The following is a 15295-nucleotide window of genomic DNA, read 5'->3' as shown; positions in this document are numbered from 1 at the left end:
CTCAGTAATTTTATGGATGTAGTAGGTAAATTAGAAGACATGGATGTCAAAATTCATCCAGAGTTATTAAGTATAATGATGTTGTACAGTTTACCTACAAATTTCGATAGCTTCCGAACGGCAATTGAGTCGAGAGATGTTCTACCAAGTCCTGACAGTTTAAAAATAAAAATCGTAGAAGAATACGAAGCAAGAAGGCAAACCGAAGATAGTGAACCTCAGGCTTCAGAAGCTTTCTACACAAAGACGAAGAAAAAGGTACAATTTTGTAAGGATTGCAATAAGAAAGGGCATTCCACAGAAGCTTGTTGGTCAAAGAAGAAACCCAATAACCCCAATAAAACTAAAGGTCAAGAAAAGACATTTAACATCTGTTTAACAACAGGAGCATCGAAATGTAAAGGCAATTTATGGTGTCTTGACAGTGGCTGTACGTCACATATGACGGGTGATAAAAGTATACTCCATAATTTAATCCCCGCGACTGACACTCTAAAGCTAGCTTCAGATAAACATACGACCGAAGTTAAAGGGAAAGGAAAAGCCGAACTTTATACAAAGGATCGACGCTATAAAATTAGTCTTTCTGACACATTATATGTACCTGATTTATCGAATAATCTAATTTCTGCAAGCAAAATTACGGATCATGGCTATAAGGTTCTATTTGAAAAAGAACAAGCCAGTGTCATAAAAGGCGGGAAAACTGTATTAAAAGCTAACAGAAGAAATGGATTATACTATCTTGAATTTGATAAACCGGAAGAGACAGCAAACTTCGCACCTAGTGATGAAAGCGAAATTATGAAATGGCACAAGAAATTAGGTCACATCAATGAAAGAGACCTAAAAGAAATGGTTAAAAATAAAATGATGCGAGGACTCGACTTTAAAGAAAAAACTTTGGGTACCTGTGAGACTTGTATCAAAGGAAAATTTTCCACTCTACCATTCCAAAGCCATGGACAAATAATCTCTACCGAAGTGCTCCAGATAATTCACAGTGACGTGTGTGGCCCATTTGAGAACGAATCAATGGCCGGATCAAAGTATTTCGTAACATTTATTGACGATTATACAAGATACTGCTGTGTATATTTCTTAAAAGAAAAGAGCGAAGTAATCGATAAATTCAAGGAATATAAAAACTTTGTTGAACTGTTTCATAAGAAGAAAATTCAAAATCTACAAACTGATAATGGAGGCGAATACAGGTCTAAAGCGTTTGATAAATTCCTCAAAGATAACGGTATAAGCCGAAGACTATCTGCACCTTATACCCCCCAGCAAAACGGCATGAGTGAAAGAAAAAATCGGTCGCTGATGGATAAAGCTAGATGTCTGATGATAGATGCCAATATTCCTGCAAAACTTTGGGCAGAAGCAGTAAACACTGCAAACTATTTAATAAATAGAAGCCCAGCAAGAGCTCTCAAAGGCAATTCCCCATATGAGAAATGGGTACAACGAACACCATCAGGAAATCACCTACACGTATTCGGAAATAGAGCGTTTGTGGTGAACAAAAACCGAAGAGGAAAATTCACAGCCAAAGCGACAGAAGGAGTATTCTTGGGATATGCGGAATATACAAAAGGTTTTAGAATATATATACCCGAAAGGAATGATGTTGTTATCAGCAGAGATGTAAAAGTAGTCGAAAAGATGCATTATAGCGGTACTCCTGCTGAGAAACGCGAAGGTCTTACTCCAGAACCTGAAACAGAACAAATTGAAATTCCAGAAAAAAGAAACAACATTAATGAGAACTTACCTTTTCAGGAACCTAACCCCCTTTATTCCAGCTCTAGTCAAGATCATGTTGATGAACCATCTCCCTCAAGTGGAAGACCACAAAGGGACGTGAGACCACCAGCATGGACCAAAGATTATGAGTTAAGTCGCTGCGTGACCATGTTTACGTCAGAAAATAATGACGACTATGACTGCTCTTTACTAACATACAAAGAAGCTGTGACTGGCACCGACAGACGAAATTGGGAGAAGGCGATACAATCTGAAATGGAATCATTACAGAAAAATAACACCTGGGTATTAGTAGACAAGTCAGAAGCCAAAGGACACAAAATACTGTCGAACAAATGGGTATTTCGGATTAAAGATGACGGTACGTACAAGGCTAGATTAGTCGTACGTGGATGCGAGCAGAAAGGAAACCTGGATTTCGAAGACATTTATAGCCCAGTAGTAAGTCAATCTGCATTAAAAACTTTATTAGCAATTGCCGCATCTAAATCTTACTACTTCATGACATTTGACATCAAGACAGCTTTCTTATACGGAGAGTTATCAGATGAAGTTTATATGAAATTGCCTGTTGGCTATGAGACTAACTGCAATACTACTGAAGTAGTTTGCCGATTAAAAAAATCTTTGTACGGATTAAAACAAGCTCCATTTACATGGAACAAAACTTTTACCCAAGCGATGTTTGATTTGGGATTCAAGACAATCAAAACAGATCGATGCGTTTTCATAAACGAAGATAAGTCAATAATAATCGGACTATTCGTTGATGATGGACTTGTCCTAGGAAAAGATAAGAAAAAGATCGAAGCTATTTTGAAGAAACTTGAAACCAAATTTCAAATGAAAAAGAATGAAAATCCAAGTACTTATCTGGGTATGGAAATAAAAAACTCAAAAGAAGGAATAATTCTTACTCAGAGATCCTACATAAATGACGTACTGGAAAAATACAACATGAAAAATGCCAAACCTTGTGACACGCCCGCAAGTAGCGATTCAAAGTCGATACAGGAAACTGCCCAGGAGAAGGAATATCCCTATAGGGAAGCAGTGGGAAGTTTACTGTACCTGTCTACCAGAACCAGACCAGATATCGCACAAGCGGTCAATCTAGTTAGCAGGAAGGTCGAAAACCCCACTAGAGAAGACGTTACAAAAGTGAAGAAAATATTCAAATATTTAGTGGGAACCAAACATAAAGGCATTTTATTCAAACGAAACAAACCGATAGAGAGCATCGATGCTTACAGCGACTCGGATTATGCTGGAGACCCATTGACGCGAAGAAGCACTTCTGGTTCCGTGCTAATGATAGCCGATGGACCAATATCATGGGCATCCAAGAGGCAGCCTATAGTAGCGCTATCGTCGACTGAAGCCGAGTACATAGCCGCAGCCGACTGTTGCAAAGAGGCATTGTATCTCAAATCTCTATTACAGGAAATAACCGGCTTGGACATAAAAATAAATCTACATGTTGATAACCAAAGTTCGATTCAACTTGTGAAGTCTGGATCCTTCAACAAAAGGTCGAAGCACATAGACGTGCGGTACCATTTTATACATGAACACTTCGTGCATGGATTAATAAATATTAGCTACTGTCCCACAGAAATTCAATTAGCTGACGTAATGACAAAACCATTGTCAAAAGTAAAATTTGAAAGACACTGTGCAAGATTAATGCATATATAGAAACGTGTCTCGGCAACATGAGTGAACATCAGGAGAAGGTGTTGGAAGGTCGTGATGCTGTCCACGTATAATTGTCTATGATGCACTATATTTGAATTTGTAATATGTTCTTTTTACTTTTGATGTGCGGTGTCATTCTGAATTATATTTTCTCTTATACAAGTCAACACAATGTTTTCAAGTATTTAATTTACGTTTTAATTAATTGCTATAGCCGCTAGTCCACCCTATCAAGTTGCTGCATGAGCAGGATTGTTGGCGGCATTTACGATAGGGTGCTTATCGTCTTGGAGAAATTGGTGGTCACTGGAAAGGTCGAGGGCAAGCGACCAAGAGGCAGGAGCTCGACTCGTTGGACGGACCAGATTCGTGCAGCCCTTGATACCACAGTGCACGATGCTCTGCGCTCAGCTGCAGATAGGAACAGATGGCGGTGCATTATAAAAAACAAACTGTTTCAAGGCCATGATCACGACCCTCAGTAATGAGGAAACCGACGCAAGGAGGAGGAGGAGCAGCTTATCATCTCGCATCGCTCTCGTGAAATAGTGTTCAGTAGTTACTGGAGCCCATAGACATCAACAACAACTCCTTAAGACAAGAGTTCTGAGTTTCATTTTTTACAGCTCAGCGGCTGTCCCACTCTTCAAACCGAAACGGATTACTGATTCCTGATGTTAAGTGGTTACCGAAGCACATAGACATCCAGAAAGTAGACGCTGCCACCAACCTTGAGACCACCACCCTGCCTATTTCTGCCGTGAAACAATAATGCGTTTCGGTTTGCAGGGTGGGGCAACCATTGTAACTATAGAACTCATATCTTAAGGTGGGTGGCGGCATTTACGTTGTAGATGTTTATGAGTTCCAGAAACCACTTAACACTAGGTGGGCTGTGAGCTCGTCCACCCATCTAAGCAATAAAAAAAATTAGTTCTAAGGTCTCAGTATAGTTACAACGGTTCCCGCACCCTTGAAACCGAAACGCATTACTACATTACGGCAGAAATAGGTAGGGTGGCGGTACCTACCCGTGCCGACTCGCGAGAGGTCCTACCACCGGTAAGTCTAAACATTAAAACCGACAATTGAGTCGTCTATTATCAAAGGCGGCAATCTGTACATTTGGACAAAAATTTTTTATTGATAGTCAATACAGATTTATTTGAATATAATCGTCTCCTTCAAAGAATACGGTTCAAAACCTGCATTAAATAAAGGTTAATAGTTAACCTGTTATTTATCTAAGATGTCGTTCCGAAGAGTTTTGTGACTGCCAATGGAATACAAAGTCAATAATTCGTTTTTCTGATTTACCAATCATTGTCCAAAAGTCAGATTGCCGCCTTTGATAATAGTCGACTCAATTGTGTGGGCCGAAGTTGAAATTGTCTACAAGATCCCCACCCGCGCTGAGATTGAGTGCTGTATGTGGGACTGTGGAAGAAGTAGTAGGGGCAACTCCTGTCTAGAAACGGAATGCAATATATTGTCAACTGGTCTTTCTTTGGCTTCAACTCGGCGCCATACAAACCCTGTACCTACTTCTCTTCAGAGTGTATGCTAATTAATTTATCCCGTTCGCGCGTAGTTGGAATGGCCCCTTATTCTACTAACGACTAGGTTGGGAAAAAGATATATTCAAGAGAGACCACACTGTGATAGACTTTAACTTGGGTAAAAATATTTAAAAATAAAATCATACACAAAACTATTTGCCAACAACAATAATTTAATTTTCGACAAAGAAAGATACACAGTAATACGATATAAAAGAATTTCAAAGCTAGGACAGTACTTAGAACATTATTTTAACAATCTTAATATAATAACATGAAACATTTAAATACTATAAAATTAATGGAATATCTCTACCGCGACAAAAAATGTTCTAAAGTTATTTAAATATACATATACAAGGATTACATCTATAAACATTCATTTAAATATTGATCAAAATAGAGAACATTTATATTGAGTGAATAAATTAAATTATATTCAATTTTATTTATGTACATTACGTAACGAACAGGATCAATTATCACGTAACCAAAACAATAGCAGTGATATCGAGGTATTTGCCAAATTACTAATTCCGTTACGGCAACAATTTACGAACACGGTCATAAAAATTGAGATTTAAAATTGCAAAGCATATATTATTGTGTAGCTGTTATTTGCAGCATCATAACGAGTTCAGAGCATCGTCGCTTCAACAGTTAATCAGGTCACTCGAGCTTAGTATATTGATCGATTTTAGTCTCTCACATTCCATGAAAGCAATTTATATCGGGTTAAAAATGAACATAGAGATATCCCCTACATAACGTAAATGTGTTTAATATCTTCGTTTTTTTTTTGGTACTTTTGTAGATTATCGCACATAAAATTTCTTGTTACTGAGAAAAAAAACCCGTGGCACGTGCAACGTTAAAAATAGATTTATACGTCAATTTCTGTGGATCCAGACGTTAACTATGCATTAAACAAGCCACAAATTTCCTGGCTGAGCCTTTGCTCGCCCACATGTCCTGGTGAAACTGGAAAGGCCTCCGGGCCACCAGTAATTTATCAATCATAAAAAAAGCCACAAATTACATATAATTTCAGATTTTTTCAAGATTAAAATAAATTTGTATACATCAATGTATATTTGGTTGTGTGGCACTACGTAACAATTAATGTTAAATTAGAAAACAATATTATGAAAATATTGAAAAATCAAAACGTTATTAAGGCGGACTTGCATTTCAATTGTATTTAAGAACATTGCAATACTTTGAAGAAAAAAAAAACTGCTTAATATTCTCTTCTTGCACGAGAAAGATGTTTTACGAATTATTAAAGTTAATTACTCAATAATGGGTTAGGTATGTAACTTTGGACAATAAAACGCTTGCGATTTATATATTGAATTCAGACTTTCATCTAAAACATTGTATTCATACGTCAAGCTTACAGTTTGCCATAAATTTGACGTTATGAGCGCGTTTTAAATATTTATTTTCATATAAGTGAGAAGATAATGTTAAAATGTATCATACATACAGTCGAATTCTATATTATAACACATCTATAGGGCTTATTTTTTAAATTGATTTAGGCACTCTATTTATTTTAGTTGCGCAATGATTAATCCCAATAATCGTATAAAAACGATTGTACAATAGACGTAGAATCTAGATAAATTTTTAACATTTTAATAGCCACGACTACTCTGCCAAAGTATCCGACTAGGAAGAAGAATTAAATTAATTAAATTATAGGTTTATTGAAAAATATAATGGATATCATGGAAATATAGTAAGTACACACATTAATAATTTCATTACATTAATACCATTACCACTTCGACTATACCCTCAGAGGAAAGCAGTAAGAAAAGGTAAATCTGAAATATCTACGAATTTCAAGTTTCAATTAAAATTATTACATATTTTATAAAAATATTTTTTATCACATATTATACTGCCACGCTAAAACATTGGAGTGAAATTCTTGATAATTTGATTAAAGTGTATATGCTCTCTACTAATGTCTTCTAACTAAATAATACTGTGTCCTGCCTACTATGAAAATAACACTTTTGTAGGTTATAATAGTACAACATTATAACATTCCGTGAAATATTAGTGACTGAATTCAAACGAGTTCCTTTTTAATTTTAAGTCATGGAAAACAGATGAGCCAACGATTTGCCTGATAGCTTATAATAATCGCTGTTCATGGTATCGACAATTTTGGGAACAAAAGCGCGACCTATCAAACTATTCAACGATTTCCCACTCACAACTTGCATATAAATTGTGACTAACGTGGTAGTATATAAACTTTTCACTATCATTCAAGAGCCTCAAGCTAGGATTCGCTTCCCTGTTACATATCGACGTGCGCTAAAACATACACATACAGTGTCAATATTAGCGCATCGAAACTCAAGAGTGCCCAGGGATTCAACTCAAACCTCTGAATTACTCTAGTTCACTCGCTACTAGGTCAACGAGGCGATCAAAATGAAGCCGTTACAACAGATTTTCGCTTTAAAGCACGTCAATACATTGTTTACACAACGAATTAATAGCTCTTCTGTTTATAAACACAATGGATATATCAGAACACGTAAAACCGGCAGAAGCTCAGGGCTTCAGATTTACGCAGACACACGGCGAGCTAAATTTAAACAGCCGACCTAGCCTGAAGCCGCACAAAACAGGCGCGCTATGAAGGCGCTTTTCTAACAAGTTATAATATTATTTAATAAGACTACATCTTCAATGAAACGATTACTAGGCGTTATATAATTGTTTCTCTAAAACCTTGATAGAATTTTCTACCAGCACATATTATAATTATATTTTTTTTTATGATTTCTTATACAATACGATAATAAATTATGTTCTATTTTAAAATGAAAAGGTTTAATTAAAAGTGTTTTAAAATATTCTAAATTTAATTGGCAAATTCGTTAATTTCATCAATTTGTATTTTATTACGGAACTATATACGCTGTGAAAAAGTCCCGTGTCTGTTTTACGGGTAGGAAATTAAGATACATCATCATGTCTGCACGCTCTCATTCAGCGATTATCAGTAAACACGCGGCGGGAACAGATAAACCATGAGCCGCCCATTTAAGACGGTAAAAAACCAACCAAATCCGCGTGTCTTAAATCAAACAAAGCAGTCATTTTTCTCTATGGGAATGTTGAACGCTATATTTATATATGTACATATTTTGTGACGTAAAATATGCGATTATGGTATGACTATACATTTAGTGGAGGTCACGTAATTAAAGACAAATAATGTTTCAAGTTCTATACTATGGAATAAAGAACGCGGAGTGTTCTTTTTTTGTATTTATATTTTCGACTTATGTTAAATTCCTTACGCAATTTAGAGTCATAATAAGAAATCGTTCAGCGACTTACAAGCATTGAGAAGATTTTAACAATGCCACAATGCTAACATGTACTTACTCATTAAGTTATAAAATTATTCAGGAGAGACTTGGACTAGCCAAATGAAAATTTTCTGCTGTTTTCTTATATTAAAACATCAAACAGTGTTTCATTGAAAAGAATTTAGTACAATTTACTAAATAAAACGAAAATATAACTCTGAAATTTAAATTGTCTATAACGTCCAAGTATCAATGTTAGAAATTTTAAATAAATAAACTTCCGCTATACAGTCTCAATTATTGTTTTATAATAATAAAAATCGGTAATGGTAATTAAAACTATCGGTATCATAGTTGTGAAAAATAGCACAGCATTTCATTAGATCTTTCATTAGATAACCACTGCATGTCACCGTAATATTATAAACACTTTAACATAAAAATATTATCTTTTGTATTTTGTGAGTGAAATAAACTAGGGCACAATCAGATCACCGTTCTATGGTATTATGAATTTTCTATGACACATCTACCAACGGCTGATTTAATTGTGATCCCAAACCTAGGTTGGTTGAGTTATTTCTTTTCTTAATGGGTCTTTTTTTAGATAGACTTTTTTTATATATTTTTTTAAAGAGCATGATTTTTACAATTTCCATACAGATATAATATTTAGGTCCACTGTATATACTGCAAAAAATGGGTTCTAGTAAGTCTATATGTGTAAATTTTAAATCTACCACTGTTTATATCAACACGGATCATAAAATTTTTATGTCATCCCTGTTTTTAAAGGTATGGTATGATCCAAAGTGGTGCTACATTTTATCTTTGTTTAAATTATTACAATCGACTATGATATTGTGTTGAATTTTTATATAGTATTTATATATAAATATACAGAATTATATTTAATATAATCATTTTTTAAGACATAATAATATAAGTAACGTAGTATCGACTGATCCGCGGTAATTTCTACAAAAATGTATCTTCTTAATACATACATACGTTGCTCAGAATAATATTTTCAGAACGCATAATTTATATGTCCTACGTAAAATTTTGAGACAATTCAGAACACGAATGAACAACTCAAATGGTAATTCGGAAAGTGCTTTAAATAACGACATGCATACATATTAAACGGTGCACTATTCATTGTCACAAAATCTTAATTTAAGATTAAATAATTGTACCTACATTATTTGCGAAGTCATATTAAAATATTTATTTAAAAGTTAATGTGTTGATAATAAAGTAGAAATAGCTTTATAAATACATAATACGGTATGTAATTTAAGTTTTTTGTTCTCGTCATACATTTTAATAAGTTTATTTTAACTAGTGCTGCTACCATAAATAAATAAAAAGCTAAGTTAATAAATAAATATCATTCAGGTCATCGTTTTTGAATATATTATAATGATTATAGCATGATTTTGATTTGACCTTAAAAATGGGCCACTTTAACGTATATATTAACAACAATAGTATCATGTCGCAAATGACAAAATAGCGTGACCATGTTGTATGTAAAATGCACTTCAGAATAAACATTTTTCAATTCATCCTAATGAACTGCTAATTGAAAAATAATGTGAATAGTGTTTCTTATGAAATTAAGAGCATCTAAATGCATACTACATACTTAGCTTATCAATATTATTAAGATAAACAACGTTTATAATTAATAAGCGCCTGACGCTCATTTTGACTAGAATATTGTTAGATATAGATATTTTTGTAAAAATTTTAGTAGAGTAGATTTTGAGATTATGTTCCCTCCATAACTATTATTTTTGTGTTTAGTTACCTTTTATTTTAAATAAACATATAACAATTGTGGAATTATTATTATATGTTATCATTATTAAAAACTGTTTAATATAACAGTTAAATTATGATATAATCGATTAATTGGATAATACAACAGGTGTAAGTACTTAGATAGATCAAATCACTTTCACGGCAATCCTTAAAGCGGATTAAGGTCAGGTCATAATACTCTTTAATATTCATAAATAATATCTGTTAAAACCTTGAATTACGAATTCACCACGCCCGTTTATCAAAGTATCTTAAGCAATAAATATTATTACCTATCACATTCTACCTCACCAAGAATAAGTGTTAAAGATTCCCTTCGACTTTTCGATCTTTATTGTTAAAGTTTCTAACGGCGACCACGGGAAGCAGGTGCATTTGTAACCGGAGCTAACAATCGACGAGGGACGAGAAGACGGGCATTACCTCTAGCAGGGCGAATTGCCCCAGGCTGTTTCAAATCTGCCAAATGTGAAGCGTATCCATCACTTAAAGTAGTAGCCATGTTGCTGTATTTCTTGCCAATGCGACCAATGGCATAAATTTGTCTAGGAGACAAACCACAATTGTTATAGACCGTTATGTCTTTTCCCGAACCGTACGCAGCATGTAGAATTATGCCATGATCGTTAATAAGTCCGTTCAAATGTGCGGCCTTATGTCCCAAGGGGTCTGTTGAAAATCCGTCCGAGAAAAAGACTAAGCCATGGGGGAAGTTGTGTTCTGCTAACCAGGATATTACTTTCCTTTGTTGCATATCAGGTCTACCAGTAATATACAGAATGAGATAGCCCAAATCTTGCCAAAAACGAACAACATCAACTGCACCAGCTCTTACTTTTGGGTCGCGTCCAGTTACAGAAACGCTAGCGGTAAAAGAACCGTCAATACTAAAAACAACGCATTCGGTTTGAGGTGGAACAACAGCTAAGTGAAAATTACAACTAGTGTGATCACCTCTAACAACCGCTTTGACAGGATAAATACCACAACCAACACTTTGACGCTCCGGTAATGTATAAGAGATTCTTCCCGTTTTATCTGTCACGACAGTTGATAAAAGTGTCCATTCACCTGCTGGTGGGTCTTTCATCATATATATATCAACCTTTTCTCCTGTTAGAGTTATCATGTCCAAAGGTCCATACATAAAACGAGCAACGAAAACTTGCGAAGAACCTTCTTTCACTATTACATCATTGGCTCTATGATTTGCGGCGACATTTTTTAATTTAACTGATGTTCTCTTTCTCATCCATTTTTCTCTTTCTTGGCCTGGTTTAAACATAGAGCAGTCCTTATCATCTGAATGTCCATACAAAGCTAAATCAAAATGACCGATCTGTCGTAATATGAAAGCTATAACGTCGTAACTTTCCCAGTAACTTGCATGAAATAGATGAGGAAGAGCATTCGTGGGGAAGTTGGTTAAGCCTTCAGGACAATATAAGGCGTAATCTAAGCGTTTAGAACCCCACCATTTCTGCTGTAAAGCATTCATAGTTAACAAAGGAATATTATCAACTAAACCACTAACTGTGCTTTGTACAGACGCTTCAGAGAGTCTACGTAAAATTGGTGTAGGTGGCATTTGTAAATGGTCACCAAACAATTGAGGATGACTTTGTATTAATTCCATCAAATGATAAGGCTGACCATTTCCTAATGGATACTTCGTATATCTAGCAACATTTATGGGGGGCAAATTTGTGAATCTTGCTGATAGTAATGGTTCTAATCTTGAAGCAACTGGATCAGTTGGGTGAAATAAATTGTAAACCTGCTGAACCGGTGGTTTTGTAATATCTCGACTTCTGTCATCTGATACTTTCCTAGAAGCTAAAATCAATGATAATGGACTACCAAAAGTAAAAAAATCACTGACTTCGAATTCGAATTTTATTTGATTTTCGCTGGTAGAAGACGATCGCCTTCGCGGCGTAGGCGCTTGTAAATGAGATTTGTTTAGATATTGTTGATCTAAGGGATCATTTGGAATCGTAATTTCAGTATCTAATATACTATTTTCGCTATCGTGTCGTGAGTTATACTGGAAACTTCTAACAAGTGCGTCGTAAGCCAGCACAGACCCCATACTATCGCCCACAATACAAACTTGACCATTGAAACCTTTTCCATCCTCAGATTTAATAAACTCGTTAAATACAGCATTAGCTGAGTTAATGGTTTTTGTAACAGACTCATGATATTCGGGACAAGTTGTGGCTATTAGAGGTATAGCACCAATAGGTATAAGATCATTAGTTAGTGATGGTGTTTCAACAGTAGATGGAGAACAATCAAAACTATAAGGGCTTAATGTTGATAATATTCCAAGTGATTCAGTGCATATGGAAGGACAAGATACTAATTTTATAATAACATGTCCAACTAAAGTTGGATAATGTTGTCGCATTACTGATTCAAAAGCTCCTTTAAAGGTAGTAACATCAGATTTTTTAGCTGTCATGTCAACATTTGCGTCTAGTACACTTCCTGCATGAAATACTAGTATCAATACGGTAGTAGCGCATGAGCCATGTTCTGGTGTGTCAGGACATCCATCAACACTGTGGTGGCTTTGTAAAGTTACTACTCTCCGAGATCCTCTCTCAGAAGTAACACGTTTTAAGAAAGAAGGATTAAAAATGCTATCTTGAGTTCCTAGATCACCTTGAATGGGTGAAATATCAATATCAGCTTCATCAAGAGAGCACATAGAAGACCATTTGTTAAAAGAAGATTCACAATCATAAAATTCATCTTCTGACCCCGTTTCTGTTTCTGATTCTCTGACAAGTGTTTCCATTCGCCAGTTTGCAGCTTGAGCCTGCAAACTTTTTATTGAGCCAGAGGATGAAGATCTGAGATTCGACTTTGATGTTGATTTACGATCTGAAGGAGGAGTAATCTCTGGACTTAAATGTTTTTGAAGGCGTTTTTCATTATGATTTTTCTTGTTTGTCAAAGGGGTTGTCAATTCTTCATTTTTTTCTAAGCTACTCATTGTAGCTGCAAGGGATTTAGAATTTTCATCTGATACATCTTGTTCCTCACCCTGTGAATCACCACACATTTTTTTCTGTAGAGCCAATTGGGTCTGTCTTTCAATTTCTCTAATATCATCCATTGTTAGACCATGCCATTCATCTTGCCAAGCCCAGGCTTGTCTATGAGCTCGCAACATAGTTTTCCTTAATGCAACATCATGAATAAATTTTTCCAATTTTGTTTGCATGCCCCAATACCTGAATTCTACTCTACATAATTTATAGGCACACATGAGAGATTTTCCATTAGCTAATGGCTGAGGCTGTCCTTGTACCTCTGTCCAATACTCTTCTAACCAGTTATCAGACAAAGGACCTCGATTACACTTCTGTGAAATAAATAATTTTGGATCCTCTTCCTTTATGTAATCAGTACCATACAGTTGATCTTTAACAACATCAATAACATCAACTATTCTGTTCTTTAAGTCACTCCCAGAAAGGTCAAATACATTTTCTTGGTGGCCATTGTCAGCATAATAGTAAGTTTCAATTTCCAGTGAAAATTTTTCAACAAATGGACATGTGTACCTAGTTTTTGTGTAAGGATAAGCATTCCAAGCTTCCTCAGATACTGTTAATGCAGATTTTGGGAGGAGACTCTTAAACCAACCTGGTAAATGGCTACCAACATGGTATATTTTTTGAGTGTACTGACCTTTGCCACCTGGCCCATCTTCATATGGTTCGTTGACTAAAATTTCTACACCACTTCCTTCACCAGAGCTTTCTTCCCTACTTTTCTTTGCAATCATATAAAGTTGTGCTATTCTGTATTCTTCAACCGTGAGTGGTAGCGGTATTCTGTATTCTTTAATAAGCATTTTCAAAGAAATCTTCAATAAAACACTACTTCATACTCTGCAACAATGAATTATTTTATTTTCAATTCAATTAATTAATGTTCGCTTGTTTCATTAAACTAATTACAATAATTAGTGTGACTTTGTCACATCATTAATGATGTTTAACAATTTGTTACTTAAATATTCTATTGTTAAGAATAAATTACTATACTACTTCAGTCATAAATATAATCTACAAGATTAGAATTTTTGAGAACTGCGAAGAAGAGTATAATAAACGAGCGTTGCATTCTCTTTTATTTCATAGTATGACGAATTTTTTTGATAGTTTCTATTCAGTTTTAGCCTAGGTTGATGGTATATCACGACATGGTCTCCACAACTCTACATATTCATGTTTGTATATTAAAAATATTAAAACACATTTTTAAATATAGTACAATATCACGGCAATTAAAAATATGTGAATGTGTTTATGATATGAATATGACAAACCAGTTTTAAAATATTCACATTAGGGACAAAATGAAATTTTACTTACACGGAGTTGATTACCCAGATCCAAAAATATGTACGTTTCATTCACTTGCACAATTACTATCGCTGCATTTTAATTAAAATCCAAAACGGTTTCGCCATCTCTCACAAACAGAACGAACTTTGACATTTGAGAATTAAGTTCCCATAATGTCAAAATAGCTTAAGTGCCATTCCTTTCCAAAATATTCTGGTCAACTAAAATGCTCTGCCTTCCGCATTTATTTCCAAGTATTCTTGTTATTGTCTTTAACAATTTAGAGTCGCTTTTAAACACCCAACATTTTCCAAATGTGCTGTACAGTACCAGTGATATCAAATTGTTAGGATGAAGTAAATAAAATTGTATTGTACCTACAAATCTACAACCACATTATATAAATACGCGATCGTAGATTGGAACGTTGTAGATTCTGCGTAGGTATCACGTCCCGTATTCATAGTATAAAAAGATGCAGTTGAGTTATGCCAATAATCTAGGAAAATATTAATTATTTAAGCGCTTCGTACATCGATAATTATATATTGATACCCGTAGGGTGAACAGTTTGTATTTTTATTGTTCGTTTCTGTCTAGGTAGAACAATAAAACCACATTTTTCATATGTATTCTAAAGCAACTGAAGTGAACAAAACAATCTCATTTCATACAATATTATCACCGGATAAACCTAATGCATATATAATCAAGGTGTACGAAACGACAA

The 15295-nt window shown here is 34.8% G+C and overlaps 1 protein-coding gene across 1 annotated transcript; it reads right to left on the bottom strand.

The window, feature by feature from the left end:
- Positions 1 to 5177: 5177 nt before the first annotated feature.
- LOC101742166 (protein retinal degeneration B) lies at positions 5178 to 15295 on the bottom strand. The gene is made up of 2 exons (XM_004929426.5): positions 14593 to 15295; positions 5178 to 14106 (listed from the first exon to the last, which is right to left on the bottom strand). The coding sequence occupies exon 2, from the start codon at positions 14067 to 14069 to the stop codon at positions 10545 to 10547; it is 3525 nt and encodes a 1174-aa protein (XP_004929483.1). The 5' UTR covers positions 14070 to 14106; positions 14593 to 15295; the 3' UTR covers positions 5178 to 10544.

This window comes from Bombyx mori, chromosome 12 (assembly GCF_030269925.1).
Source record: "Bombyx mori chromosome 12, ASM3026992v2".
NCBI classification, from domain to species: Eukaryota; Metazoa; Arthropoda; class Insecta; order Lepidoptera; family Bombycidae; genus Bombyx; species Bombyx mori.
The sequence above is the reverse complement of the archived record's forward strand: the minus strand, read 5'-3'. Positions and strand labels throughout refer to the sequence as shown.